General features: G+C 46.2%; 2 protein-coding genes across 2 annotated transcripts; one reads left to right on the top strand and one right to left on the bottom strand.

The window, feature by feature from the left end:
- The first annotated feature begins 649 nt into the window (after nt 1–649).
- taf4b (TAF4B RNA polymerase II, TATA box binding protein (TBP)-associated factor) lies at nt 650–16,259 on the top strand. The gene is made up of 15 exons (XM_039001750.1): nt 650–671; nt 806–1,042; nt 1,484–1,617; nt 2,028–2,189; nt 2,334–2,456; nt 4,850–4,924; nt 5,062–5,277; nt 7,596–7,731; nt 7,863–7,947; nt 8,207–8,376; nt 9,686–9,825; nt 12,055–12,180; nt 12,480–12,536; nt 13,708–13,815; nt 14,435–16,259. The coding sequence occupies exons 1-15, from the start codon at nt 650–652 to the stop codon at nt 14,579–14,581; spliced, it is 1,938 nt and encodes a 645-aa protein (XP_038857678.1). The 3' UTR covers nt 14,582–16,259.
- A 579-nt stretch (nt 16,260–16,838) lies between these two features.
- LOC120054339 lies at nt 16,839–23,099 on the bottom strand. The gene is made up of 6 exons (XM_039001749.1): nt 21,516–23,099; nt 21,305–21,312; nt 19,977–20,207; nt 19,638–19,782; nt 19,169–19,474; nt 16,839–17,000 (listed from the first exon to the last, which is right to left on the bottom strand). Exons 1-6 carry the CDS (start codon nt 23,097–23,099, stop codon nt 16,839–16,841), a joined length of 2,436 nt encoding a protein of 811 aa, XP_038857677.1.
- Between the last annotated feature and the right edge of the window lie 3,972 nt (nt 23,100–27,071).

The following is a 27,071-nucleotide window of genomic DNA, read 5'->3' as shown; positions in this document are numbered from 1 at the left end:
TACACAGTATTTCCAGAACTGATGTAGTGAAATTGAGTATGTTTCTCAAGTGTTCACCTTTGGGGATAATTGGCTTCCAGGCAGCATTTAGGAAACACCGGTATCGCGTGCAGGTGGCTCATATTTCTGCGTCATCGCGTATACCAGCCAATGAGAGCACAGTATAACGGAATCCCTCGCGCTTCCAGAGCGCAGTGCAGACTCAGCATGCACGCTCCACATGGCTACAAACTCATGGTCACTTGCTGGACGCGTGGGTCTGAAGAATGAATGAACACGACTAAGGTAAAACCTGCTATTTGCCATGTTTTTCTGTGATTCCTAGACTGGCATTTCCAACAATTCACTAGACCTGTTCCACTTGCTGTTTATTGGTGGTGCTAGTCAGTAGCCTGCTAGCTAGCGACAAAAAGCAACTACCAAAGGATTGCTATGGTGAGGTCATCTTGCAAACTAAGGTATTGTATGTTTCAATTTAGATTTCAAAATCATGTCAACCACCGAAAACTCCGCAAATGAAACTCAAAATCAGGCAGAGAAAAGTGCCTACCCGGCAAACAGTGGAAGTGGAACCGCGAATATCTCGGACACTATTGTGCAGGTGGGAGCGACAGTCAAAGCCCCGACACCTTCTGCCAGTTGCCCTGCAATGCCCGCCTTCATTTCGAAAGGTACAACGAAAGACCCCGACCCTGCCCAAACCCAGCCACAGAACGCAAATAATGGATCCAGTGCCACCCAGCTTCCGTTGTCCGTGATGCATGTTGCACCTACTACCGCCACCGCGACTGTCGCACCTGTCCAGGCAAGCGCTCAACCTGTTACGTCATCCACAACCATAAAGTCAGTCGTGAGCAACCTGCCTCCAACGGTGTTCATGATAACCACGGGACCGAGACCCATTTCTCCGGTGGTTGCGGGACCGAGAGTGAGCTCTCCAACGGTGACCATGAGCGCACAGCCACCGGCGCGCATGAGCTCTCCTTTGGGACCAGCGGTGACTCGAGTTGCCACCGCGACCCAGGCACCGGGGAAGGCTGCAGTGATAGCCATACCAAGACCAACAACTTTTCAGCAACCAGCTGCATCGATCAGACCCCCACAGACCACGTCTGTCCAGCTTCCAGCCAACTTTCAAATCCCGCCAGGTGAGTGCCTGACCAAGCATCACCTGGGACTGATAGAAAGCAAAATGGAGGGAGGTGGGTGGGAGTAGTGATATTGGAGAAAAAAAGTGTCTTGATTCATATTTCCTCACAACCACTCATTGTCTCCTTCTCAAACCTTATTGGAGAAGTTCCAAGGTCCCTCCCCTTGGACCTTCTCCTCCAATGCATTTTGAGGAGGAGAGAGGACTTAATGAATCAATGAAAGATTAGCTGGCAAAGTGTGTGTAGAGGTTGTCTTAAGGGGCACTTTTTAACATAGACACTGGTATGGTGCAGTGAAGTGCCCCTTTTTTAATGTGATGTTCTGTCAACAGGCATGGTGCTCATCCGTAGTGACAGTGGCCAACTGATGCTGGTGTCCCAACAAGCTTTGGCTGCAGCCCAGGGCCTCGCAGCCAGAACTCCTGGAACTGGGACCTCCCCTAGCCCTAGGCCACCGACCACACAGGTGTGTGTGTGTTAAACTGTGACAGGTGTCTATCATACTATGTACCTACCTGGAAGATGAATGTGTGTGTGTTAGTGTTAAGGCTGTAACTGTGTGTGTGTTAGGGCTGTGCACTGGATTTCCGCCTTACTGTGGATACAGATTCAGCTGTTATGTCATTAAAGGTGTCTGCAGCGACTGTCGTGAGAAAAGCTGAGAATCCAGGTGTGATCAGAGTGCCTCCTCCTAGCCCCCATGTGACCACAGCACAGAGTACACCCTTGCTTAAGGTACGCTGGTCTCAACCAATGGTCAAGGTCTGGTTTAGTGTATGATTTAACTACAGGTATGGTTTGATTAGTGGATAAAGAGTGGTTCATTTCAGTTACCATTTTCTGTCTGCATGCGTGTTTTGCTCTGCTTCACTCCAGGTGGTAGGGGCTGCTCCGACCCCTCCTGCAGGCCAGATCCCCAGGCCTTTGATCCGCCCAGTGGCCCCTGTCACAGTCACCCGTTCTCCTGGCCCTGGTCCTCTCATCATCCCAACCAAACCCACCAACACCCCCAGGGCCACACCCCCCACCATCACACCTGTGAGTCAGACCGCTGACTGGATGTCAGCTCTATTCATTGCATTTCTATTGGCACATTTCACTTACCTGGATACACCTAAGGTTAGTATGTCTTTCTGTTGCTCAGTGTGACCTCTGACGTGTCCCATTTTGCTCTCTGTTCAGGAGGTCCTGGAGAATGTGAAGAAGTGTAAGAACTTCCTGGTGACGCTGATCAAGCTGGCCTCTAGTGGAACGCACTCTGCTGACATGGCCAAGAACGTCCGAGAACTTGTCAAGAGCCTGCTGGTACACACACACTGTATAAAATAAATAATACAAATACCGAGCTATAATGTGCACTACCATTCAAAAGTTTGGCGTCAACTAGAAATGTCCTTGTTTTTGAAAGAAAAGCTTTTTTTTTTGTCCATTAAAATAACATAAAATTGATCAGAAATACAGTGTAGACATTGTTAATGTTGTAAACTTTTGAATGGTAGTGTATGCTCACATTTTTTGGAAAATTAAATTATTTTATAATACAATTTGTCAGAAAGAGATTGTGTTTTAGTAAAATATATAAAACAAATGATAAAATGATTGCCACTCCTTAAATAATTTGGGCACCCTTCCCTTGCGAGGATAACAGCGTTTATCTTTTTTCTATAATCTTTTATGAGTTTAAAGAACACATTGGGAGTGATCTTAGACCACTCCTCCATACATAATCTTTCCAGATCCTTGATATCCTTCAATTTGCGCTTATGGACTGCCCTCTTCAATTCAAACCACAGGTTTTCAATGGGCTTTAAGTCCAGAGACTGAGATGGCCATTGCGAAATGTTTATTTTTGTGGTCAATTAACCATATCTTTGCGCACATCCTGATTACTACAGAGGATATTTATTAACAAGCTCTTATTTAATTCAGAGAAGCCACTCCTGTGCTGTCTTGACTGTGTGCTTGAGGTTGTTGTCCTGTTGGAAGGTGAACCTTCATCCCAGTCTGAGGTCCTGAGTGTTCTGGGGCAGGTTTTCATCAAGGATCTCTCTGTACTTTGCTCCGTTCGTCTTTCCCTCGATTCTGACTAGTCTCTCAGTCCCTGCCGCTGAAAAACATACCCAACGCATGATGCTGCCAGCACCATGCTTCACCGTAGGGATGGTGCCAGGTTTCCTCCAGACGTGACGCTTAGCATTGAGGCCAAAGAGTTCAATCTTGGTTTCATCAGAGCAGAGAATCTTGTTTCTCATGGTCTGAGTCTTTTAGGTGCCTTTTCGCAAACTCCAAGCGGGCTGTCATGTGCCTTTTACTGAGGAGTGGTTTCCGTCCGACCACTACCATAAATGCCTGATTGGTAGAGTGCTGCAGTTACGGTTGTCCTTCTGGAAGGTTCTCCCATCTCTACAAAAGGAACTCTGAAGCTCTTTCAGAGTGACCCTCAGGTTCTTGCTCACCTCCCTGACCAAGGCCCTTCTCCTCCAATTGCTCAGTTTGGCTGGGCGGCCAGCTCTGGGATGAGTCTTTGTCGTTCCAAACTTCTTTGATTTAAGAATGATGGAGGCAACTGTGTTCTTGGCAACCTTCAATGCTACAGAAATGTTTTGGTACCCTTCTACAGATCTGTGCCTTGACACAATCCTGTCTCGGAGCTCTAAGGACAATTCCTTCAACCTCATGGCTTGGTTTTTGCTCTGACATGCACTGTCAATTGTGGGACCTTTTTATATAGAAAGGTGTGTGCCTTTCCAAACCATGTCCAATCAATTGAATTTGCCACAGGTGGTCTCCAAACAAGTGGTAGAAAATTTTCAAGGATGATCAATGGAAACAGGATGCACCTGAGCTCAATTTCTAGTCTCATAGCAAAGGGTCTGAATACTTATGTAAATAAGGTATTATTTTTAAACATACATATGCGTTTTCGCTTTGTCATTATGGGGTATTGTGTGTAGATTGATGAGGGAAAACATTTATTTAATCCATTTTAGAATAAGGTTTTAACCTAACAACAAAATGTGGAAAAAGGGAAGGTGTCTGAATAATTTCCAAATGCACTGTATTTACCTATTTGAATATCAAACTCACAATTATAATTACACAACCACACACTTACCAAAAAATGTGCTAATTGTGATGGTAGATATTTTGAAGAACCAGAAATAAAAAGGGATTAAGGTGACAACACCAAGCGTGATCTCATTGAAAAGCCCAACATGTCCTCTAAGGTACAACAGGACCTAACTCAGTGGGCTTAGAGATACGGACCAAAAACAAATGTCCATTATAAAAATGACTTGCTGGGTCTCAGGAGGATGTACTGTAACATTATAGAGTAAGACTAAAATACATAAACAATGCCTTCCAATAATGAGAAAGTAAAGTGTGCCGTGGCCTTCCTGTGAAGAAAACGTTTTTGTAGGGAGTCAAACCTGTGGCTCAGGATTATAGAGTAAAGAAAAATAGAAGTGAAATTTGAAACACTTATAGGATAACAGCTCAGCATTGTGTACTTAAAATGTAATATGGTCTGTTTGTTAATCGTGAAGTGTGAATGTACAAATATGATATTTAATGGGGGTTTAACCGGGTTGGTAACCAGGGAAAAGCACACTCACATGCTCACACTACTTAAATAATCACACGTTCAAATGCTTTCTCGTACACACTTTTTCCTGTCTCTGTCTTTTGTCCTCCAGGATGGGAGACTTGAACCTGAGGAGTTCACTGACCAACTCTACCGTGAGCTCAAGTCTTCTCCCCAGCCCTACCTGGTACCCTTTCTCAAGGTGATGTGATCAGAGAGAAACACCAACACACAAAACTGGACATTCTCTTCCTTATTCATATCCCTCTCATTCTCTGTCTTCTTATCTCTCTCTCCTCTTCACTCATATCTCCATACCTCCAGAAAAGTCTCCCAGCTGTGCGGCAGCTCACCCCCAACCCACAGCTCTTCATCCAGGAGGTTGACCAACCGAAGCCACAGGCTCCAGCCGCCTCCAAGGCCCCGGCATCCAAAGCCCCGGCCCCCACTGCAGGCCGCACCCCTACCCTCCTCTCCACCAACTCTAGGCCTGCCCACCTCAGCACTGCTAGTGGCCAGTCAATCAAATCCACCCAGCTAGTAAGCCAGACTCTCAATGATTACCCCTTTTCATCCAAGCATCAGGCAGAGGTTTCCGTCAGGATATAAGTTATCCCTTTTATTCAACACAAATGCCAATCATGCCTATCCTACTGATCACCCATATACCTATCACACAAACGCCAAGCATGATCCCAGGTCAGGGCTCCTATATTCTCCGGTCTATATCCATTCAAAAGTTCTGGGCTTGGCGACTCCAACACTGTATAATGTACCTGAGGTTTACATAGTAATCCAGTTAAAGTGTAATATAGATGTAGAGTCCCTGTTGTGTAGCAGGCAGCTCACTTCTCAAAGTTCTTCTCTGCACTTTGTCTTCATTCTCTCTCTCCTAACACACAGAGCCCTGAGGTTAAGTCTAATTCCGTTAGAGCCTAGGCTGAGGACTAACTAGGTTACAGCTACTGCTCCCAAAATGAGGATTCTCATCAGTTCTCTTCTGCACACAGACAGACTTCCCTCTGCAGACAGAGACACACAGCTCTCTCACCTTCAGAGGGAAAACTCGTGATGTGGAGAGCAATCACAATATTTATTCAGATTTTCTGTAATGTTGATTACGTAATTAACAGTGTGACGAACAGCTCTGTATGAGTGGATGTATTTGTGTTTGTTTGGAGTTTTAGGAGCATCACACTCATCATTATTCTTCACTCCCTGAGTAGATCAGATACAGTGAAGAAAAAAGTATTTGATCCCCTGCTGATTTTGTGCGTTTGCCCACTGACAAAGAAATGATCAGTCTATAATTTTAATGGTAGGTTTATTTGAACAGTGAGAGACAGAATAACAACAAAAAAATCCAGAAAAACGCATGTCAAAAATGTTATAAATTGATTTGCATTTTAATGAGGGAAATAAGTATTTGACCCCCTCTCAATCAGAAAGATTTCTGGCTCCCAGGTGTCTTTTATACAGGTAACAAACTGAGATTAGGAGCACACTCTTAAAGGGAGTGCTCCTTATCTCAGCTTGTTACCTGTATAAATGACACCTGTCCACAGAAGCAATCAATCAATCAGATTCCAAACTCTCCACCATGGCCAAGACCAAAGAGCTCTCCAAGGATGTCAGGAACAAGATTGTAGACCTACACAAGGCTGGAATGGGCTACAAGACCATCGCCAAGCAGCTTGGTGAGAAGGTGACAACAGTTGGTGCGATTTATTGGCAAATGGAAGAAACACAAAAGAACTGTCCATCTCCCTCGGCCTGGGGCTTCATGCAAGATCTCACCTCGTGGAGTTGCAATGGTCATGAGAACGTGAGGAATCAGCCCAGAACTACACGGGAGGATCTTGTCAATGATCTCAAGGCAGCTGGGACCATAGTCACCAAGAAAACAATTGGTAACACACTACGCCGTGAAGGACTGAAATCCTGCAGCGCCCGCAAGGTCCCCCTGCTCAAGAAAGCACATATACATACCCGTCTGAAGTTTGCCAATGAACATCTGAATGATTCAGAGGACAACTGGGTGAAAGTGGTGTGGTAAGATGACACCAAAATGGAGCTCTTTGGCATCAACTCAACTCGCCGTGTTTGGAGGAGGAGGAATGCTGCCTATGACCCCAAGAACACCATCCCCACTGTCAAACATGGAGGTGGAAACATTATGCTTTGGGGGCGTTTTTCTGCTAAGGGGACAGGACAACTTCACCGCATCAAAGGGACGATGGACAGGGCCATGTACCTTCCCTCAGCCAGGGCATTGAAAATGGGTCGTGGATGGGTATTCCAGCATGACAATGACCCAAAACACACGGCCAAGGCAACAAAGGAGTGGCTCAAGAAGAAGCACATTAAGGTCCTGGAGACCTTAATCCCATAAATCTGTGGAGGGAGCTGAAGGTTCGAGTTGCTAAACGTCAGCCTCGAAACCTTAATGACTTGGAGAAGATCTGCAAAGAGGAGTGGGACAACATCCCTCCTGAGATGTGTGCAAACCTGGTGGCCAACTACAAGAAACGTCTGACCTCTGTGATTGCCAACAAGGGTTTTGTCACCAAGTACTAAGTCATGTTTTGCAGAGGGGTCAAATACTTATTTCCCTCATTAAAATGCAAATCAATTTATTACATTTGTGACATGCGTTTTTCTGGATTTTTTGTTCTGTCTCACTTTCCAAATAAACCTACCATTAAAATTATAGACTGATCATTTCTTTGTCAGTGGCAAACGTACAAAATCAGCAGGGGATCAAATACTTTTTTCCCCTCACTGTACATGTCCAGATGGTCTGGTTTGTGTAATTGTGTTCCAGAGGCTCAGTCTGAGGTGTGTTTGCCCCACCACAGGTGATCCAGCAGCCTAGAGGTGTGGTGTATAAGCCTGCTGTGACAAACCCCGCCCCGGCCCGTACATACCTGTCTGTTCAGAACAGGAGCCTGGCCAAACCTATGGTCATACAGTCAGGACAGCACTACAACACAGGTAGAACCACACTCACCTGACAGTCTCACACACACACACACAACACAGGTCAATCACACCTTACACGTCAACTGACTAAGGCCTTTTTCTCCTCACTACTTTGTGTTCTCATCTCCTTGTTGTCCCCCTAGGTGCTGTTGTCAGGCGGACTCCTTTCTTGGTCCCGCCGCCTCCAGCCCAGAGACACCCCTTCAAGGACAGTGTTGGTTCTTTCAGGTAACACATACATTTGTGACCAGAGCCTGTTGTACTGCACCAGAATGTATGGAGGGTCCAAATATTGCATAGCTATTCACTGAACGCTAATTCACTCTAAGCCAGGCCCGAGTTATCTTGTTTGTCTGAGGTAGATTTTTTTCTGTTAACTCTGCATTGCTTGCTGTTTGGGGTTTTAGGCTGGGTTTCTGTACAGCACTTTGAGATATCAGCTGATGTACGAAGGGCTATATAAATAAATTTGATTTGCTTACCTCAGGGAGGAGGATGACATCAACGATGTGGCCTCCATGGCTGGGGTCAACGTGAGCGAGGAGAATGCGCGTATCCTAGCATCCAACTCAGGGCTCATGGGCTCTGTGGAACGATCCTGTCAGGACAAACCCTTCCTGTCCCCAGCCCCGCTGCTCACACACATCCTCCACACTGGTACCCACAATCCTTCTCTCTACCCACAATCCACCTCGCTGCTACTCACACACATCCTCTACACCAGTACCCACAATCCCTCTCTTTTCCCACAATCCTCTACTGCTCACATGCATCCTCTACACCGGTACCCACAATCCTCCTCTACTGCACACACACACCCTCCACACCGGTACCCACAATCCACCTCTACTGCTCACACACATCCTCCACACCGGTACCCACAATCCTCCTCTACTGCGCACACACATCCTCTACACCGGTACCCACAATCCTTCTCCACTGCTCACACACATCCTCCACACCGGTACCCACAATCCTTCTCCACTGCTCACACACATCCTCCACACCGGTACCCACAATCCTTCTCCACTGCTCACACACATCCTCCACACCGGTACCCACAATCCTTCTCCACTGCTCACACACATCCTCCACACCGGTACCCACAATCCTTCTCCACTGCTCACACACATCCTCCACACCGGTACCCACAATCCTTCTCCACTGCTCACACACATCCTCCACACCGGTACCCACAATCCTTCTCCACTGCTCACACACATCCTCCACACCGGTACCCACAATCCTTCTCCACTGCTCACACACATCCTCCACACCGGTACCCACAATCCTTCTCCACTGCTCACACACATCCTCCACACCGGTACCCACAATCCTTCTCCACTGCTCACACACATCCTCCACACCGGTACCCACAATCCTTCTCCACTGCTCACACACATCCTCCACACCGGTACCCACAATCCTTCTCCACTGCTCACACACATCCTCCACACTGGTAACCAGTAAAGATGTACAACTTTGCCACTCCTTCTGTGCTTTAGATAGGCGTCATGCCTCTGGTCACCTGCAGGGAGCAATGTTGACTAGAAATTGACCTTTCTTAACCTCAGATACAGAAAACAATGAATCTCTCCCTCTCGCCTCAGTGTTTCAGAATTGTAGGAGAAATGACGAGAATGGAATTAGTGTGGCATAGTGGCGATGTCAAAATGTTCAGAATTATAGGTTTATATGACCGTAAGGCGTTACAGAGGGTAGTGCGTATGGCCCAGTGTATCACTGAGGCCAAGCTTCCTGCCATACAGGACCTAGATACTAGATGGTGTCAGAGGAAGTCCCAAGTCATAGACTGTTCTCTCTGCTACCGCACGGCATGCGGGACCGGAGCACCAGGTCTAGGTCCAAAAGGCTCATTAACAGCTTCTACCCCCAAGCCATAAGACTGCTGAACAATTAATCAAATGGCCACCCGGACTCTCTCGCCTTCTCTCTCCATCGCTCTCTCTCACAGGTGAGAAGTTTGGATTGTCCGAGGTGGGGTCAGATGTGGTCAGTCTGGTGTCTCACGCCACACAGGAGCGTCTCAGAGACCTGTTGGAGAAAGTCACAGTGGTGGCACAGCATCGCAAGATGGTCCTCAAGGTGTCCTACCCTGGCATCACTATATTATACACACTACAACAGCCCTACCCTGGCATCACTATATTATACACACTACAACAGCCCTACCCTGGCATCACTATATTATACACACTACAACAGCCCTACCCTGGCATCACTATATTATACACACGACAACAGCCCTACCCTGGCATCACTATATTATACACACTACAACAGCCCTACCCTGGCATCACTATATTATACACACGACAACAGCCCTACCCTGGCATCACTATATTATACACACGACAACAGCCCTACCCTGGCATCACTATATTATACACACGACAACAGCCCTACCCTGGCATCACTATATTATACACACGACAACAGCCCTACCCTGGCATCACTATATTATACACACGACAACAGCCCTACCCTGGCATCACTATATTATACACACGACAACAGCCCTACCCTGGCATCACTATATTATACACACGACAACAGCCCTACCCTGGCATCACTATATTATACACACGACAACAGCCCTACCCTGGCATCACTATATTATACACACGACAACAGCCCTACCCTGGCATCACTATATTATACACACGACAACAGCCCTACCCTGGCATCACTATATTATACACACGACAACAGCCCTACCCTGGCATCACTATATTATACACACGACAACAGCCCTACCCTGGCATCACTATATTATACACACGACAACAGCCCTACCCTGGCATCACTATATTATACACACGACAACAGCCCTACCCTGGCATCACTATATTATACACACGACAACAGCCCTACCCTGGCATCACTATATTATACACACGACAACAGCCCTACCCTGGCATCACTATATTATACACACGACAACAGCCCTACCCTGGCATCACTATATTATACACACGACAACAGCCCTACCCTGGCATCACTATATTATACACACGACAACAGCCCTACCCTGGCATCACTATATTATACACACGACAACAGCCCTACCCTGGCATCACTATATTATACACACGACAACAGCCCTACCCTGGCATCACTATATTATACACACGACAACAGCCCTACCCTGGCATCACTATATTATACACACGACAACAGCCCTACCCTGGCATCACTATATTATACACACGACAACAGCCCTACCCTGGCATCACTATATTATACACACGACAACAGCCCTACCCTGGCATCACTATATTATACACACGACAACAGCCCTACCCTGGCATCACTATATTATACACACGACAACAGCCCTACCCTGGCATCACTATATTATACACACGACAACAGCCCTACCCTGGCATCACTATATTATACACACGACAACAGCCCTACCCTGGCATCACTATATTATACACACGACAACAGCCCTACCCTGGCATCACTATATTATACACACGACAACAGCCCTACCCTGGCATCACTATATTATACACACGACAACAGCCCTACCCTGGCATCACTATATTATACACACGACAACAGCCCTACCCTGGCATCACTATATTATACACACGACAACAGCCCTACCCTGGCATCACTATATTATACACACGACAACAGCCCTACCCTGGCATCACTATATTATACACACGACAACAGCCCTACCCTGGCATCACTATATTATACACACGACAACAGCCCTACCCTGGCATCACTATATTATACACACGACAACAGCCCTACCCTGGCATCACTATATTATACACACGACAACAGCCCTACCCTGGCATCACTATATTATACACACGACAACAGCCCTACCCTGGCATCACTATATTATACACACGACAACAGCCCTACCCTGGCATCACTATATTATACACACGACAACAGCCCTACCCTGGCATCACTATATTATACACACGACAACAGCCCTACCCTGGCATCATTACATACACAAGCAATACAACAGGTGTCTCCAACTCCGCTTCTGGAGAGCTACTTGGAGTACAGGCTTTTGTTCCAGCCCAGCAGTAACACACCCGATCGGAATATTCAACTTATCAAGCTCTTCACTCTGCTGGACCGTGATTAGGTGAATCAGGTATGTTAGTGAAGGGCCGGAGTAAAATCCTGCACACCCAGAAGCTCTCCAGGAGTTTAGAAACCCTGCACTACAACATTATTACCAGCATGATGCCCTCATAATACACATACTACAACTATAACACCGTTTCACAACTAGTACTACAGCTCTTCTAGAATCCTCATGGTCTCTCTGTGTAGGAGGACTACAGTCACGTTCAGACCAGTGACGTGCGTTCCCAGCTCCACTTCCTGGAAGAGCTGGAACGTCTGGAGAAGCAGAGGAGAGACGACGAGGAGAGGGAGACACTGCTCCGCGTCGCCAGGGTACATGTTGCAGACTAATGGGGTTTCAGTTTTGACAAGGGGTCAAGAAGCTACTCAGACATGGTTTTGAGTATTTAGCATTTTGGGGTGAATGAGTGCGAGTGATGGGTGCTACATTATTCATATTAGCTACTGTGTATTAAGTTCTTGGAATTAAAAACAAATATTGACTGTATGATTTATAGTATGCTGAGGACATGGTTACTCTTGATTACTTAAGTTGTCTGGTCTAGATGAACCATTGTAGAACCCTGCTGCCTCCAGACGGTCAACATCTGTCTATTTCTTTTCTGCTTCAGAGTCGCTGTAACACTGATGATCCAGACCAGCAACTACTGAAACAACGGGCCAAAGAGGTTTGTGTGTTATGTCATTGTGTGTGCGCTTGCTTTACTTGAATTTGCGTCACGTCAGCTTTAACTATTCAATCAGACTGTCATTTCCAAACAGTTCGAGGGAAGCACTGTCCCCAGGGAAGGACAAGTAGAACACACACACATCAGCTCATTAAGGCTCTGGGCTTTTACTGGTAGCTGCAAAGTGAGCTTAATTTTTAGATTCTTTCTCCTCAAAGTTATAGCACAGTGGTGGAGCATTTTCAAAAAGTTTTACCACAACTAACCTAATATATACTTTTTATTAGTAATGTTTGGGAATGCTATAATGCCTGCTATTTGTTAGACTAATTGTTGATTTAGTAAATGAGATTGTGTGTGATGTTTGGCTGAGGGGGTTGTAGGGGCTGAGGCTGTAGCTAGATGAGACAGCCAGCGGTAGGGTACTGGTAATACAGAGGGAGGAGAGACTGAGGTTGTTTTCTCTCCGTTGGTGGATCGCTCACGGCAACAATGTTCCCAGAGGTCTTTCCACGGCAACAGCAGAAATCAAAAAAATCGTTTAATTTGCATACCCAGCCTGTGTGGGTGTTCAGACTCACCCTACACACCAATGCGCATATACACACACCAACACACTCACACACATCCAAGCCCCAGAGAAGGTACAGCTGTAATTGGAGCTAATTTGAATGGAGCCTGTTTCTGGGGCTGGAGTGGAGGCCTGCAGCAGGCACAAAGCGGAATCAAATTAGAACACCTACGGTGTGTGTGAGGTTGTCTCTATGTGACCTTGACAACATTATTCATTCATTGGTTGACATTTGGCTAGTGTGATTCTTTATTGGCTCACTGTATATCTCACTGTATATCGTTTTATGGAAATTACCCTAGCTTCAGTGTTTCAGTTATTCCTTCATGAGCATTCAACTTCCCATCCTATAGAGCAGCGTTTCTTTAACTCTGTCTTGGGACCCCAAGGGGTGCACAGTTTTAGATTAGCACTAGATAGCTAACTCAAATATACGAAGATGGATGATGAGTTGGGGGGGGGGGGGGGGGGGGGGGGGGGGGCGGTGCGGTGCAAGTTTGGGAAACCCGCTTTAGAGTTTTATAACACCCCCCCCCCCCCCCCCCCCCCCCCCCCCCCCCCCCCCCCCCCCCCCCCCCCCCCCCTCTTCTCTCTCTGTAGCTCCAGCAGTTGGAGCAGGCTCAGCTGCAGCACAGAGAAGCCAACCTCACTGCCCTGGCTGCCATCGGACCTCGCAGGAAGAGACCACTGGACTCCAATGGAAACCAGGTATGTACAGTATGCGTGTGCGTTATTATACTGAGAGAGTGGATGGAGGTTCTTGGTTATCAGTGTTTTTATGGTATCTTTGGCAGATTTTCAATCTTTGAAATCAGGTGGGCAGGGGATCTACCAGGTGGGTAGGGGATGCGTATATGAGGAACACCTGTGTTAGTATCACTGATAAGAAACAACATTCAGGGGAGACTAGACCTGTGACGCGAAGGAGCAGACATGCGCAGGACTGTTAGTTTAGGTTAAAGTGTCTAATTGAACGAAGTTTATTTAATTCCCTGGCCCTGCAGGCGATGGGTTTAGAGATGAAGCTCTGTAAACTGAACACATTAACCGCTGCCTTTGAACTGCGTTACCCAGAGGACCCTGCAGCCTGAGGAGCTTTCCTCTCCTGCCTCCTCTCCCTTTCCTTTGTAGCGCTACAGGGCCTTCCTTTCTGCTCTCTAAGGCATCGCCTCTGTGTGCCAGAATGTGAAGGAGAAACGGAGGGAGGAGAAGGGGGAAGCTGTTTGGCATAATGGTAATGTTGAAAAGTTTAGGATGAAAGCTTTATCTGTTGGGCCGTTCATCTTTCTCTCTCTCTCTTTGTTGGGGTGTTCACCCTTTCTCTCAGGTGGGGCCAGGTGGCATTATGTCAGTACTACAGAGGGCTGGGGTTCAGAGAGTGACTGGGGTCTCTCTGAGGGACCTACTCTTCTGTCTGGAACAGGACCCTCCTCTACGACACTCTCTCACTCTCTACAAGGGCCTGCTCAGATAGTTTGTGTGTGTGAGATACTATCACTCTCCCCCACCATTTGTGCCAGATTCTATGCCTTACCACTCTTTCAGATGTTGTATATTATATTTATTTTGATATTTTTATTTTGTTGATATTTTTGTTATGTATTTTATTTTCTAACAATTTGTAGCACAGTCAGCAATGTAACTGAATTCTGCTGATTCATGCTGAGAAAAGATTGTAGTCAGGTTGGCAGGACCAAACATTTTTATATTGCACTTTTTGAGAAGGGCAACTCTGTGAGAGAAGAGGTCAGAACAGTGGAAGTCAGCTCTGTGTTACAGCCTAAAGCAGTGACCCTCTGCCCTTAGTGTGATTCAGAGAGTGTTCTGTGGTGAGGTCATTGACTCTTCCTTGTTTTTTCAGTTTCATGCTAATAATATCACAGACAGACAGCCATTCCTTACTGATGTTTACATGGTTGACCTGATGATTGTAAACCTGTGACAATTTAAAATAAGTTAATAGCAAACCCTAGTTGAGTGTCGTACGGTGTACTTTTACAGTCTAACAGGGATTCTTTGTTTATTTCCACATTACTCACACATTTTCATGAAAATGTTATGCTTCATAATTGATACCTTTTTTAGGTTGTCACTTGGAGGGGAAAATAGTGATCCTTCAGAGCGTGTGTGGAAATGTGTGTCAGAGTTGTGGATGTGTTTTTGAGATTCATTATTCCTCTATTTTTGAATACAGAAGATAGGAGCTTTAAGGCACAGAAGTACCTTTTGGCTATGAAATACAGAGGGTGGAAAGAATGAAATGGATCAGAATTCTTTCAGCTGAAAAGACTGCTGACCTCTAACTTAACACTAAGCTAGGCAAACTAACAGTGTGCCAGTTAAAGAAGGATCTGATAGTGGAAATGAATGCTGACCATTAATGTGGAGGTTAGCTACTTAGACTGTTTCATATAACTGTGCCAGTTATAGCAAATGGTTAGGGAGTATTTTAATTCATGTGATTTACTGATTGATTAGGTGATTGCTGAATTATTGATCATCGTCGACAACGTTAACAAGCTCATATGTCCCACTGCTTCCTGTTCCTGTCTCAGATCAAAGACAAGCCCCTCCCTCTGACAGCTTGTCAAATCCAGGAAGACAAAGGCACTTTAGTGTACTTAATGAATATGTATAAGCAAAGCATGAATATTAACTACTTTCTGCTCAACTCTGAAGCAGGTGGAATATTTACCATGCCACCTAAAATGAATGCAAACCTCCCCCTTAACTTTCCGGTTTCAATTATACGGTGATGGTAGGTTTGTCATCTGATCTGTGATTGCTAGAGAAAGACTAGCCTAACTAAAATTAACATTTTGTGAATATTCTCATAATTTACAGTTTCCTGAATAACTAATAGACACACACATGCATACTTTTTTGTATGAAACATGTTTTTACATCCTTTTGGTACAGTCATTCATTTATGAAATCAAATTTCCTTTAGTGTGACAGAGACAGTTTTGATACAGATCTCAAGTCCTCTGCTGCGCTAATGCTCAGCATAAAACATGCAACAATTCAATCTCTGACAAGACAAATCTCTTTTATCAATGTGATGAATATAAAATGTTGAAGAACCTCTTCAGAATTCCATTGTCATAAGATTAAGACTTAACATGTGAAAACCATATTTTTGGTTTATAAAAATTGCCTTAAAAAAAATTCCATGAGTTCCTCGTAATAACTTTAGCTTCACAGAACCATATATTTTATCTATTTAGTTTAGGCTGGGTTAGATTTCCCAGACACTTGTGCTTTTTAACATTCAGCTGCATATCTTCCATGTTCATCAGTGCCGTTTCTCCATTTCAGAGTTTCAGTCATGACCTCATCCCATTCTATGATTATTTACATTATTGTAAGAATCTTAATGAAGCCACATAGTATTATGACACTATAAATCAGAATAATCCTACACAGTAACATGAGTAGTATGATGATAGTGCTAATGTTGCTTCTCTCTATGCTATAGGTCCCTGCTCATGGGGAGAGGGGTCAGTCACTATCTGCGTACCGCCTGGTTAGTGACTTCCATAGTTCATTGCGGTGAGGTCATAGTTCTATTGCTCTCCTTTGGTGTAGGTACAATCACCGTTTCATTATGGCAATACCTATGTCCCCAAAATTCTAAAACAACTATTGGCGTTCCCTTGGAGATGGAGGCGTGGCTTTCTGGTTTCTCCTGACCAATTATCCACTGACCCCTGATCTGACCTGGGTCGGGCTTAGTCCAGTGCTTCCTGTTTGATGCGGATGAGGGTGTGGTCACGCTGTCCGTTGCTACTTCCCTCCCTGCGTAGGACGTACTCGCTGAACTGGGAGGAGTCTACTCCCCCGCCACACGCCCCTGCTATCTCGAATCCTCTCTGTTGCAACCTCTCCAACACCTGTTAATCAAACACACACACACACACACATACATTACAGACACCGTACACACACACTTGTGGTCAGAATAACCACTCAGGTAGACACAGACTCAGATCTCAAGTTTTAATCACATTCACAACAGTTATTTGGGGTTTGACAAAAAGAGAATAGACGATGAATCAGGTAATTGGTGGTCTGATACAGTATGTATGGAAGGTCAGTTGACCGAGGGGCAGAGAAGTGATTTCAGAGAGGGGCTGATTCAGGGTCCAGTCATACCACAGTCATACAGGACTCCAGTTTGTGGAAGAGAACCAATGTGTGAATATGTGCAAATGTGCTACTAACAATAGCACAGACAGTGCCCATAGGGCCCAAGTTCACTCATCTCTCTCTTTAGCAAGACTCCGTCTGACTAAAGAAGAGCCAGCCATCTCACCCTGTCCTTCCCTGACCTAAAAACACAGTGACAGATAGGAGGATCCCCTCTATCACGACAACTCACACATACAAACACGGACTGACATATGCACACAGACACAAACCCTTTTTCTAGTGTAATAGTATGTGTGTCCCAAATGGCACCATATTCCCTATGTAGTGCACTATGGGCCCTAGTTAAAAGTAGTGCACTAAATAGTGAATAGGGGGACATTTTGTATGCAGACATTCTCTTGATAGCTGCAAGATGGCATTCCATTAGTATACACTGAAGGAGCATCTGTACCTCTATCCTGTGTCTGCCTCCCTCCCTCGCTGTCTCGCTCTGTCGCCCTCTCCTTCTCTCTTTGTTTCTTGCAGGCAGTAGGCTAAATTAGAAACCTCTGTCTGCCTCCATCCCACTCCCTCTCTCTCTCTGCCTTGAAGGCTCTGCATGGTCAAACCGACATCTGTAGTGGCCGTACAGCATTTACTGTGATGTGGCCTCCGCAGAGATCAGAGCATTCATACTTCTTGCGCTTCACAGAGCAGGCCAGAGCTGTTTTAAAGGAAGTTGTCAAGGAAGTGAGTTTGTGTTTATACAGGACCTCCCGCCCCCACCTACCATCAACCAATCATGTCAGTGCAGTGCTATAAGGACCTACTCTACATGACAAAAGGTATGCGGACACCTGCTTGTTGATCATCTCATTCCAAAATCCCACCTTTGCTGCTTTAACAGCCTCTACTCTTCTGGGAAGGCTTTCTACTAGATGTTGGAATATTTCTGTGGGGACTTGTTTCCATTCAGCCACAAGAACATTAGTGAGGTCGGCACTGATGTTAGGCGATTATGCCTGGCTTGCAGTCGGCGTTCCAATTCATCCCAAAGGTGTTCGATGGGGTTGGGGTCAGGGCTTTGTGCAGGCCAATCAAGTTCTTCCACACCGATCTTGACAAACCATTTCTGTATGGACCTCCTTTGTGCACAGGGGCATTGTCATGCTGAAACAGGAAAGAGCCTTCGCCAAACTGTTGCCACAAAGTTGGAAGCACAGAATCATCTATAATGTAATTGTGTGCTGTAGCGTTATGGTTTCCCTTCACTGGAACTAAGGGGCCTAGCCCGAACCATGAACAACAGCCCCAAACCATTATTCCTCCATCAAACTTTACAGTTGGCACTATGCATTCGGGCAGGTAGCGTTCTCCTGGCATCCACCAAACCCAGATTCATCTTCGGACTGCCAAATGGTGAAACGTGATTCATTACTCCAGAGAATGTGTTTCCACTGCTCCAGAGTCCAATGGCTGCGAGCTTTACACCACTACAGCCGACGCTTGGCATTGCTCATGGTGATCTTAGGCTTGTGTGCGGCTGCTCGGCTATGGAAACCCATTTCATGAAGATCCCGACGAACAGTTCTTGTGCTGACGTTCCTTCCAGAGGCAGTTTGGAACTCTGTAGTGAGTGTTGCAACCAGCAGACCCAGTAGCCGATGGCCACATGTTTCATATCTAACCAGGATTAGTCTCTCTCTCTGTGGCTGGTCTGGCCCTCTATGAGGTTATACTATGCTTGTGCCATGGGTACTAGTTAGTGGGATGTTACCTGTACAGAGTTGAGGTGGGTTAATGTGATGTTATGAGTTGAGGTGACCTTATCTGTTGAGGGGACGTTATCTGTTAACTTAGTATTTTGGGTTGTTGTAGGGTATTTTTATGGTTATTCTATGCAGTGTAAGGGTAGTGTCTGTCATGTTACCTGTACAGAGTTGAGGTGACAGTATCCGTTGAGTGGGAAGCGTATGACGTGAGTAGAGTCATGATTCCAGCCTGCGTTCAGGGAGTTACACATGACGTCCCCGACCTCTGGAAACACCTCCTCGATCAGAGCCCTTTCTCCACTCAGAGTGATCCTCTCCCCCAGCTCTGGAGCTACACGCACCACCACACACTCGCACACACGCCACACCTTCCTGGCCTCACGCTCACTCCTCCAGCGTTCTAATTCTGCTTGTAGTGGAGAAAGCTGGAAGAACCTGGCCTCCTCATAGAGTAGAGAGTACTCCTGGAACACACACACACATGTACACAGACATACACACACAAACATAACGATCATCAGATTCTTAAAAAGAAAATGTATCCCACAAAGCTTCACACCATATGTTATAAGTGTGCAATTACAGACAATGTTTTCAAGGCCTGAGTGCAGGGTCAGATAAACTCACTTTGAAGTCGTCAGGAACGAGCAGTTTGGCCGTCCGCAGGAAGTTGAGGATGTAGCGGAACATGTGACCGTCTCGGTCTATGAAGTAGTGCTGCTTCAGACTGTCCAACACTATGGGCTCTGTCCCGTTGAACAGACGACCAATCCTATCATTGGGGTGTACATGTCATCAGAGTGTACATGTTTGAGGGGATCAGTTTGAGCAAAGCCAAGCGCAGAATTGCTAATCTTGATCACATAATGAGTAGGTATTTGGGATGCAAGGTCATTTGTAGATCAGTGACTGCATTCCACTTCAATGTAGTCAATCTCAAACACGCTATGTGTGTGCGAGTCTTACCGTGACTCTGGGTACTTGGTCAGTGTAGCCAGACTGCTGGTGTACATGTGACCTCCTACGTCTATGTGTACAGGGGCGTTGGTTTTGGTGAGCTGTGCGGGGGTGGGGATGCCCCCTATACCCCCTGAGCCCAGCGGAGAGGCAGAGGTCTGGGAGACCAGTGGCCGGCTGGCCATGCTGCTATTACGGCTATCCTGGGAGAGAAGAAGAAGAAGATACACAAATGTCCAACTGAAATTTGTCACAGATATTGTGTGAACATAGCACACAGTCATTCCCTGAGTGACTAAGTAGAGACAGGACTCTAGTAAAGAGTTGTAGACTGGGACTTCATTCATACTCTGTCAACGTTTTGAGTACAATTAACTCATGAATCACTGAACTACATGACGAAGAGGGGTTTTTGCCCTTTTCAGTGTCTGTCTGTCAGGGCTAACTAAGGACAGTGGAGTGGGCTGAGTCTTGTTAAAGAAACCCAGAGACAGATATGAGTCTGTCTGTCGTCTCTGCTCTGCTATACAGGTGAGAAAGGTGAGGACATTCCTGTAGAGGAAGATTTTAAACACCTTGGAAATGCTTCAAGTAAGTTTTCACTGCTGAAAAACTGACAAGCTATAAAGTCTACTGGTCAGCATTCACTGTGGTAAGTGCAGTGAGGGAGAAAGACAGCCATGGCCGAAGGCAGTCTGCCTCTTAAAGCTGAGAAAACGGTAAATAGTGAGATAGATGGAGGGAGATAGATGTATAGCTGATAAAGCAGAAAACAGATTAGCAGAGCTGTTAGTGCTGCAGCAGACATGTGCATCTCTCTAGGGTCACGACAGGCAGGCTCTTCTGAGGAACGACGCAAAAACATTAAACTCATTATGATACTGGATATACACACACTCACACATGCACATTCACACACAATTTTTTTTTCATTAGGGGAAAGAGGCTTGAGACAACCTGTCGTACTATTGTTCAGTATAGTGCCTGTGTCTCAGGAAAATGTGAGCTTTAGGCAAATGGGTATAAAATAAGTGTGTGTGTGAGTGAGGGAGGGAGAGCTTGCACGCTCTGGCTCTCCCCCTGCGGGCTCCACTGTGGTGCATGGTGGGTAATTGTGGGCCTGGGGCGCCATCACCCATAGCAACAGACAAAGTCCCAGAGAGAACTCACTCATGTGTCCTCTACTCACAGGCTTGTCCCAAATGGCACCCTAACCTCTATACATACAATGAACTGCTTTTGACCAGTGTCCATAGGGCTCTGGTAAACAAATTGTGCACTATGTAGGGAATAAGGTGCCATTTGGGACGCTAACACAATGTTCATGACCTCTTTACTAAAGCACCTAGAACACCCAATGACAGAACTCACTCCTAAACAGTACAAACACACACATCTTACTGGTCAATACTTCCACAGTAAATGGAAAATTATGTAAATCATTACATTTATGCATAATCTGTGGATGCTTTGGAGACTAGTACATTTATTCCACATTAAATTTAGAAGACTGCTGATCAGTTGGTGCAGAGTGTGAAACTGTGTTACCTGCGCTGCTACCACGCCAGCTGGTAAAGGAGCGGGCGGCTGACCGTGGGGCTCCGGGGATCGGGCGTCCACGGGCTCGGTACCGTCCACTATGACCACCGGGGACTCTCCGCGTTCCACGGAACGCACACAGATCTTCTTAGGTGATGGAGGGCCAGAGACGTCGCCGGGGCAGTGAGAACGAGATTTCCTTGACGTTCTCTGCGGCTTCAGTTCCACTGCGTCCGTGACCTGTCGGCTATATGGGATCACGAGCTGGAGATAAGACTCTGCGCCACCATTGACCGTTTCCGAGGCAACGTGAAGGGACACTGACTTTGACCCGATACCGGCGATGCTGTTGAGCGTTGCTATGGAGACGGCGCCGATGCAGTGGTTGGTGTAGGTCTTTGAAAGCTTGGCAGCACGCGACAGCATCTGCATCCTCGTGCCTAGCAGGTTTTTACCGATTGCTTTGTTCTCGTACCATGTCATGTCGCTTAAGCAGCAGTGGTCTCGCGGGCGCTGGAAGAACGCTTTGCACACCGGGTTCCGTTTCGAGACATACTTAACAAAACTGGCATATGGACAAAACTCCGTGGCCGTCTCATACATGCGCGGCAGAGTATCATCATCCGTGTCTGGTCTTTTTTTAGTCCAGGACGCGGAGCGAGACTTGTGATACGGCCCCAGCGCTTTGAAATAGATAAACTTTCTCCCATCCTCGTCTATGGCTAGCCCGAATGAATCCTCCTCCAGCTCGCGCTGATTCTCTCTCCCCCTCGTACAGAAATACATGCATGTCTCGAACCACACTTTGTTGAGAAGCCCGAACGGCGTATCGGTGTTAAACACACTAGAGGTGTAGAGTTTTCTCAGGTCCGCCCGCGTAATAGCCTGTTTTTGCACAACGGGACCAGCACCTTGCTCCTCCAGCTTTCTGATGACTGCGGCCAGGGTCAAGTTGGCGCTGCGCAGTTCTGGGTCCTTGGTGAGGTCCAGGGTGCGACAGTAAGGCGGCTCATTCAGGTAGCGGTTAAGAGAACTCCGGATGCTGATGAGAGAGGACTTGCTGTAGAGCTGGCCGCTCTTCGATCGCGCCTCCGCGTAGAAGGAGCGCAGGACCGCGCACAGCGCTTCCTTGTCCAGAGTTTCAAAGTCAGGACTTTGGGCTTTCTCACTCAGGTACTCCCGGAAGATCCTGACTGCGTACCTAGTAGCCAGGCGAGTGTTCTCGCTCAGTCTGGAGCGGTCAGACCGCTGCAGGTCTCCCTCCGGATCAGAGTCCAGTCCGGTGATGTGGAACAGTCCGGGGTCCGCCCCCGCTCCCGGTCCCAACCCGCTGCACTGGTCCGTACTGCGCATACGGACCGCTTCTGTCTCCATAACCGAGCAGCTGACGGGGTCCACACATTCTGCCTCCCACTCCAGCTCGACATCCTCCACGTACTCCCCCTCCTCCTCGCCGGTGATCTGCACCTCCTGGATCTCATCCTCTTCCGCCTCGTCTCCGCTCCTCTCAGTCTCTGGGCAGCTCATGTGCTCCTCCCGCTCTGTCCCCGCCGTGTCGCTAGAGCAGTCTGCGCTGCCAGGCATTCTCGCCATATTGCAGTCTGTGTAGCAGTCCTCAGGCAGAGCGCATGCGCTATATTGGACCGCAGAGCTGAGAGAGCTTTGTGTTACTGTTTAGTGACCTTCAGCTAGGCACGCGCTCTTAAAGGTGCAGGGAGCGAGCGAGTGGGTAAATGGAGCGCGCTCACAAAAAAAGGCTGCAGTATTGGACTGCATATTGGACCACTCACATGCAGCACGAATATGTAACAGGGTTTCATGTCTCTCTTTAATTGAAGTAACTGCTGCATTTGATAAGGCAATACCTGAGACACACACACACACACACACACACAAACACACACACACCTTTCCCTGCACATGACACAGGCCAGGGTCGGCGAGGTTTCTTGGGAAAAAATATAAACTAGGGCTGTCAGAATGAATCAGTTAATTAAAGTTTTTTTTAATCACAATTAATCCCATTATCTGGAAGTGTTACACTGAAAACATTCAAAACACATATTTTATACAGCTTAAAACTACAATACAACGTCAAAAACAAGTTATTGATGTTAAAGAGAGTGTGCTTTATACATGTACCAGATTTTGCTTACCTTAACTTTGGACAAAATCAATATTCTTGTAATGCTTTTTGAATAAAGAAATCTTAAATTACAGCTCAATTTGAGCAAATCCTGCGATTTACTCTGACATTTTTTCATTGTTTGACAGTCCTAATATAAACTCTTTAGTGAACATTCAGTACTTTCCTGGATGTCATACACTACTCTGAGCGCTACAGTGCCTTGCAAAAGTATTCATCCCCCTTGGCATTTTTCCTATTTTGTTGCATTACAACCTGTAATTTAAATGGATTTTTATTTGGATTTCATGTGATGGACATACACAAAATAGTCTAAATTGGTGAATTGAAATGAAAAAAACAACTTGTTTAAAACAATTCCATAATATTTCAAACGGAAAAGTGGTGCGTGCATATGTATTCACCCCTTTGCTATGAAGCCCCTAAATAAGATCTGGTGCAACCAATTACCTTCAGAAGTCACGTAATTAGTTAAATAAAGTCCACCTGTGTGCAATCTAAGTGTCACACAATCTCAGTATATATATGTAACAGTATAACTTTAGTACGTCCCCTCGCCCCGACACGGGCGCGAACCAGGGACCCTCTGCACACATCAACAACTGACACCCACGAAGCGTCGTTACCCATCGCTCCACAAAAGCCGCGGCCCTTGCAGAGCAAGGGGCACACTACATCTAGGTTTCAGAGCAAGTGACGTAACTGATTGAAACGCTACTAGCGCGTACCCGCTAACTAGCTAGCCATTTCACATCCGTTACACTCACCCCCCTTTCAACCTCCTCCTTTTCCGCAGCAACCAGTGATCCGGGTCAACAGCATCAATGTAACAGTATAACTTTAAACCGTCCCCTCGCCCCGACCCGGGCGCGAACCAGGGACCCTCTGCACACATCAACAACTGACACCCACGAAGCATCGTTACCCATCGCTCCACAAAGGCCACGGCCCTTGCAGAGCAAGGGGCACACTACATCTAGGTTTCAGAGCAAGTGACGTAACTGATTGAAACGCTACTAGCGCGTACCCGCTAACTAGCTAGCCATTTCACATCCGTTACATATACACCTGTTCCGAAAGGCCCCAGAGTCTGCAACACCACTAAGCAGGGGCACCACCAAGCAAGTGGCACCATGAAGGCCAAGGAGCACTCCAAACAGGTCAGGGACAAAGTTGTGGAGAAGTACAGATCAGGGTTGGGTTATAAAAAAATATCCGAAACTTTGAACATCCCACTGAGCACCATTCAATCCATTATAAAAAAAATGGAAAGAATATGGCACCACAACAAATCTGCCAAGAGAGGGCCGCCCACCAAAACTCACGGACCAGGCAAGGAGGGCATTAATCAGAGAGGCAACAAAGAGACCAAAGCTAACCCTGAAAGAGCTGCAAAGCTCCACAGCGGAGATTGGAGTATCTGTCCATAGGACCACAGAGCTGGGCTTTACGGAAGAGTGGCCAGAAAAAAAGCCATTGCTTAAAGAAAAAAATAAGTAAATATGTTTGGTGTTCGCCAAAAGGCATGTGGGAGACTCCCCAAACATATGTAAGAAGGTACTCTGGTCAGATGATACTAAAATTTAGCTTTTTGCCCATCAAGGAAAACGCTATATCTGTCACAAACCCAACACCTCTCATCACCCCGAGAATACCATCCCCACAGTGAAGCATGGTGGTGGCAGCATCATCGGCAAGGACTGGGAAACTGGTCAGAATTGAAGGAATGATGGATGGTGCTAAATAAAGGGAAATTCTTGAGGGAAACCTGTTTCAGTCTTCCAGAGATTTGAGACTGGGACAGAGGTTCACCTTCCAGCAGGACAATGACCCTAAGCATACTGCTAAAGCAACACTCGAGTGGATTAAGGGGAAACATTTAAATGTCTTGGAATGGCCTAGTCAAAGCGCAGACCTCAATCCAATGGAGAATCTGTGGTATGACTTAACGATTGCTGTACACCAGCGGAACCCATCCGACTTGAAGGAGCTGGAGCAGTTTTTCCTCGAAGAATGGGCAAAAATCCCAGTGGCTAGATGTGCCAAGCTTATAGAGACATACCCCAAGATACTTGCAGCTGTAATTGCTGCAAAAGGTGGCTCTACAAAGTAATGACTTTGTGGGGGGTGAATAGTTATGCACGCTCAAGTCTTTTTTTGTGTGTGTTATTTCTTGTTTGTTTCACAATAAAACAATTTTGCATCTTCAAAATGGTAGGCATGTTGTGTAAATCAACTGATACAAACTCCCAAAAAATCTATTTTAATTCCAGGTTGTAAGGCAACAAAATAGGAGAAATGCCAAGGGGGGTGAATACTTTCACAAGCCACTGTGTGTGAAGTCTGTTGTTAGACTTGTGCATTGATTTGAGCATACATGCCAATGCCTCAGAAGTACAAAGCAATGATATTATATTCCTCTTAATATAGAACCTCATCACCCTGCTGTACCTCCAGGCTAAGAGTACTGCTCCTCCCCTGGGCATCCGTGACCTTGATGCAGCTTTATACAGCCTGATAGGCTACAGGGTGTCCTCCATACGATGCACTGCTCCCATTACAGCTTATAGGGACTGTATGAGCTCTTATAAAGGCTCATAGGTTAGCTATGTTGCCCTTGTGAGGGTTCATAGTTATGCTGCCACCTTAGCTTAGATTAATTATGTCCTTCATACTCTTCTATAATTACAGCTTCTAAGGACTCTACAAACTAAAAACAAGTGGTTCTATATAGTGCCAAATATCAGCATACTTTTCCAACCTTTTTGAGGATAATAAAAACAATCCCAAATAAATGTTTTGATCCTGTTGCAAAGCTAACTAAAAAGCAGCTTTCCCCAAGTAAAGATGGCCTTCACTTCAGCAGTGGTGAGTTCATGAACTTATTCGATGAAAAGATCATGATCATTAGAAAACAAATTACGGACACCTCTTTGAATATGCATATTTCTCCAAAACTCAGTTTTCCTGATTCTGCACAGAACTGCCAGGACCTTGGCTCAATGGAGACACTCAAGTTTTGAAAAAACTTGTATCGCTCAACACATTCACTAAAATAGTCATGGCATCTAAACCTTTCAGCTGTCTACTGGACCCTATTCCAACTAAACTATTGAAAGAGCTACACTATATATACAAAAGTATGTGGACACCCCTTCAAATGAGTGAATTTGGCTAATACAGCCACACCCGTTGCTGACAGGTGTATAAAATTGAGCACACAGCCATGCAATCTCCATAGACAAACAATGTCAGTAGAAGGGCCTTACTGAAGAGCTCAGTGACTTTCAACGTGGCACCGTCATAGAATGCCACCTTTCCAACAAGTCAGTTCGTCAAATTTCTGCCCTGCTAGAGCTGCCCCGGTCAACTGTAAGTGCTGTTATTGTGAAGTGAAAACATCTAGGAGCAACATCGGC

The sequence above is a fragment of the Salvelinus namaycush genome, chromosome 10 (genome assembly GCF_016432855.1).
Source record: "Salvelinus namaycush isolate Seneca chromosome 10, SaNama_1.0, whole genome shotgun sequence".
In the NCBI taxonomy this organism is placed as follows: domain Eukaryota; kingdom Metazoa; phylum Chordata; class Actinopteri; order Salmoniformes; family Salmonidae; genus Salvelinus; species Salvelinus namaycush.
This window is presented reverse-complemented; position numbering and strand designations above follow the sequence as displayed.